The 4,361-nt window shown below is 55.5% G+C and overlaps 1 protein-coding gene across 1 annotated transcript; it reads left to right on the top strand.

The window, feature by feature from the left end:
- Window positions 1-119: 119 nt before the first annotated feature.
- TSPAN6 (tetraspanin 6) lies at window positions 120-3,974 on the top strand (the record flags this gene model as incomplete). Its single annotated transcript, XM_009696864.1, has 5 exons — window positions 120-194; window positions 786-884; window positions 1,157-1,312; window positions 1,987-2,070; window positions 3,906-3,974. Coding segments are annotated over 5 exons (483 nt in total), but the record flags the coding sequence as incomplete, so codon positions are not given.
- Between the last annotated feature and the right edge of the window lie 387 nt (window positions 3,975-4,361).

Raw genomic sequence — 4,361 nt, 5'->3', positions numbered from 1 at the left:
CCTCATCCCATCCCATCCCATCCCATCTTACCCCATCCCATCCATCCCATCCTGCCCCATCTCATCCCATCCTACCCCACCCCATCCACCCAGTCCCATCCCGCCCTTTCTGCCCGCAGTACGCCATGCTCCTGTCCCTCATCTTCCTCGTCGTCCTGGTGGCTGCCGTCGTGGGGTTCGTCTTCAGGCATGAGGTGAGTCTGCGCAGCCTCCGCAGTCTCCTGATGCTGTGGAGCGAGTTTGATGCTGGTTTTGACCCAAGTGTTGTTGCAGATGTCGCTGGAGAGACAGAGGTGCTGCTGGGAGCGGTGCTTAGTTTAGCTAAAATGGGGTTAAAACAGCCCAAAGAGCAGCTTGGTCCCAGTAAAGACTCATAAGGTCCCAATAAGGTCGAGGCTGGGTGCAGGGTCCGCCCCGGCATGGCATGCTACCCCTCCGCCAGAACAGGCAAAGTAGCCCTGGACCTTTAATTTCTGGCTTTGGTCTATCTTCTGCAATAATTTCTGTAATTAAAGCTCCTCTGAGAGTTCCTGCGCCACGCAGCAGCCTGCTTGGGGGGGAGCTGGCACCGCGTAGGTCCTTGTTATTACACATAGCATCCCTGCTGCCACAGCGCATCCCCGCCTGCCCTTTAATACAGCATTTAATTGCTTGGGTGGCTGGGGTAATGTCCGATGGCCACGGCCGGAGTCATTCCTGCCATCACCGAGAGGTGACTAACGCGGGGCTGCGGGTCCCAAAGGACGGGAGGGGACGGCAGCGCCACAGAGAGCTCTCTCTTGCAGATTAAGACAAACTTTGAGAGTAACCTCAACCTGGCCTTGAGGGACTACAATGTGACCGCGGATCGGCACAGCGAGGCTGTTGACACCATCCAGAGAACCGTGAGTGCCCCAGGCTGGTGTCTGCATGGTGGCGGGTGGGTATGCTCACCTCGCCCTGGGGTGTCTCCTGGGACCCCCTGCGTTATTGGCATCCCCATCGTGGTTCTGGGGGTCCTTTCGCACCACAGGCTTTTGTGTTTGGGAGGAGATGCTGGGTGAGATGGGGGCAGTTCCTGGAGAGGTGAGGGCAGGGGAGCCGTGGGAGTGATGGTAGGACTAGGGGTTCAGTACCCTGGTGTGACCGTGCTCCCCAAATGTGCTTCCCCCTCCAGCTGCACTGCTGCGGGGTGCAGAACTACTCAGACTGGGAGAGGACTGAATACTTTACCCAGAAGGGCATCCCCCAGAGCTGCTGCAAGAGCCAGGATGACTGCTCAGAGGAGGATCTGAAAGACCCGAGCAAAGCCAAGCTGAAAGTGTTTGTGGATGTAAGTTAAGCTCAGAAAAATCCCCCTGCCAGTCCTGGAGGTGGAGAGGGCAGTGCTGGGCGGGTGGAGAAGGGCTTGCCCTTCCCTGGGAGGCTTGAAAGGAGAACTGCTCTCTCAATGCAGACACCACGATGGAGGTAAGGGAAGGGTCTGGAGGAACGAGCCCTCCCTCATGTCTGAGGTCCCCCCCAACTCCTCCCGTGGAGGTCAGGGACCAGCCGGACCCAAGTGTTTGTGCTGAGGGCTGTGTGTTTTGGAGAACTGGTGAATAAGAAGGTAATTTCCCAGTAAAGTTCATTTCAGCAGCGCTGACGTCTCCCGACGACTGTGCAAAGTCCTGACCCATGGTGAGCGTGGGTGACCTCATCCAGCAGGGACAGCTGGGTGATGCAAGGGATGTTCCTCTGATGAGTCACCTTGCACAACCCAATGCTCCCGTTGGGAACAGCCCAAGGGCCCTTGATAACGTGACTGCGCTGGGAGGCTGGTCGGTGCAGCGCTGATAGGGAAATGACTTTGCCGAGGTCAGGCAGGAGGGTGACAGCCAGAAGCTCTTGGCTGCCCGTGCGGCAGCATCTTCTGCTGGAGCTGCCGGTGCTCTGGGGAGGTGCTGGTTTGTGCTCCTGGAGGGTGAAAAGCACTGGACCCACGTGCTCGCTTTGTCTCCTCTGCAGGGTTGTTTTTTCCTTGTAACGTCAACAATGGAGTCAAAAATGAGCGTTGTGGCTGGAATCTCCTTTGGCATCGCGTGCTTCCAGGTAAATCTCCCTTGCCTGGTGCAGGAGGAGTGCAGAGCAAAGCTAGCGTGTCTTCGGAGGTATTTAATTTCTGTGCAAAGTCTGGTGTGTGTACAAAAGGCACGGCCTGTTTCAGCCAGGGAGGAGCAGCTATTCTGCAGATTCCCCTTGGGTTTAATCTCACCACTGTGCCGTTTCCAGTCTCTTAAACCCAGGGCTGAAGCACCAGCTCTATTTCTGTGAGCCCAGGTTATTTGAGAAGAGCTCCTGTCTGAAACAACTGACTTCAAGAAAAACCAAACGGAGCCTGTACTGTGCTGAGCAAACTCCCTGCATTTGCTGTTGGAAGGGATCTTTCCTTTTCCTACCTACTGACCTCCCTTTTTAGCAGGAAGGTGTTCTGGCATCACTTCTGTGGTGGCTGGATCTTCTGTGGTGGCTGGATCCTTGTGAGTGCCCATGGAGCACCACTTGTGCTGGCAGCTCACACCCCACACACCACCTTACCCTGCGAACGCGTCCTCTCCCTCCCGCTCCCCAACCTCTCCTTTACTTTATCCTGTAGGACACTTCCTGCAGGAGCTGCAGCTGCGGCGTGCTCGCCGGCCCTTGCTCCGGCTGGCTTTATCCCGGCAGGAAACGAGAGGCCCCAGCCCCCAGCGCTGCTACACTGGGTGTTGGGCACACTGACGCCGCGGTGGGCTTTCCCAAAGTTTGCCGAGGGTTTTCCGAGGCACCGCAGTGGGAGCTGCTCTTCTTTAGGTGGTTGTGGAAGCTTGCTGGGCTCTCGGTGCTAAGTAGCTGCAGAACGAGCTCGGCTGGCCCTCACTTTGGAGGGGTTTGAATTCAGTCTCCCCTTGATCTGGCACGCAGAGGCCGTGGCATGAGCTTCAAGGCGCTGCCACCCGGAACCTCCAGCTGACAGCACCAGCATGGGGAGAAGGAACCCTGCCAAGATATTTGTCCCGTAACGAGCGTGTCGTCTTGTGTTTCCCATAACGGATGGACTGAACTGGGGGAGAGGCGGAGCCAACAGCTCCTGGCTGCAACTTGTGCTTCCCAGTGCTTTCGGTTGCGGCTGGGAGAGCCTGAGAGCTGGAACTGCTCTGCTGTGCCCAGCCGCTCACCCTGCTCCCCTCCTCACTTGGGCTGTGCTCGCCGTGGGGTCACCGAGACGTGACCGACACACAAACGGTGAACTGCACACTCCCAGCTGTGAAATTATCTTGGCTGATACCAGGCTTTGGAATTGTAACCGGTTCCTGGCTTTTATCTCTCTTTCAGCAAGCCTTATGGTGTCCTGTGGTCAGCAAGGACCCATCCTGCGAATGTGCCTCTACCTTTGCTTGTGTAGGTCAAAATCCTGCGGGATCTGGCCCTAAATGTCTGTGCGGGGGCTGGGAGGCCACGTTGTGGTAACAGTAGCGTGTCCTTCAGATGCTGATGCGAAAACAGCAACCTTGCTTCTCTGCTGTCCTTGCAACAGGGAGAGGTAGCTGGTGTTCTCTAGTGGCTGTGTAATTGACTGTGACGCTCCTGATATCGGTGTAATCTCTGAAATTGCCATAAACCAGTAGCTGCTTCTTGAAGCAAAATGTAACAGGACAGGACACGGAACATCTCTTGCGAGGAGCTTGTTTGGCTGATGCCTGCCAGGATCCTCTGCTTCAGCCTCTCTCAGTTATTCCGAAGCAAGGTGCAGCAGCCCATGTTGTGGTTTGTAAATCCCACTGTCCATCCTTGGATTTTATAAAAATGATGCTCTGGAGCAATTTGTCAGGCTTTTCCCCTAAAACACCATGTCTTGGTTTTGGTGACTTCTGATGTGTGGTTTGTTTTTTTTTCTCTTTTTTCAGTTGGTTGGCATCATTCTCGCCTGCTGCCTGTCCCAGTACATCACGAATAATCAGTACGAGATGGTGTAGCTGGCCTCCAGCATGCCGTGACTGTGGCCGGGTATGTCTGTCCAGCGATGTAAGCTCGGTGGGCTGCCTCTGAATCCCTGGCTGCTGCCTGGTTGCCCCTGGGGACCTTCAACACAGTGGCGGGTACCACTTTTAGGGGCATGTGAGGATAGAGGGCAACTGCAAGACCGTGTCTGCTACCTTGTTTTAAGCTGTGTATAAATTCAGCCTTGTCTGTTAACACTTTGTCTTGTGCCTTGCAGGGTATGCTCTCCGCAGCTGGGGAGGATGCCACCACCTCTGGTTTTCCTCTGGATGCCGCTTCGTGAAATCTTGCTTTGAACTGACTGATCTTCTTTTCAACTAGCTCATAGAAACGAGTGCAGCAGCTGTCCTGGTGCGCTCAGG

This window comes from Cariama cristata, unplaced genomic scaffold, assembly GCF_000690535.1.
Source record: "Cariama cristata isolate BGI_N322 unplaced genomic scaffold, ASM69053v1 scaffold8513, whole genome shotgun sequence".
Taxonomy (NCBI): Eukaryota; Metazoa; Chordata; class Aves; order Cariamiformes; family Cariamidae; genus Cariama; species Cariama cristata.
The sequence above is the reverse complement of the archived record's forward strand: the minus strand, read 5'-3'. Positions and strand labels throughout refer to the sequence as shown.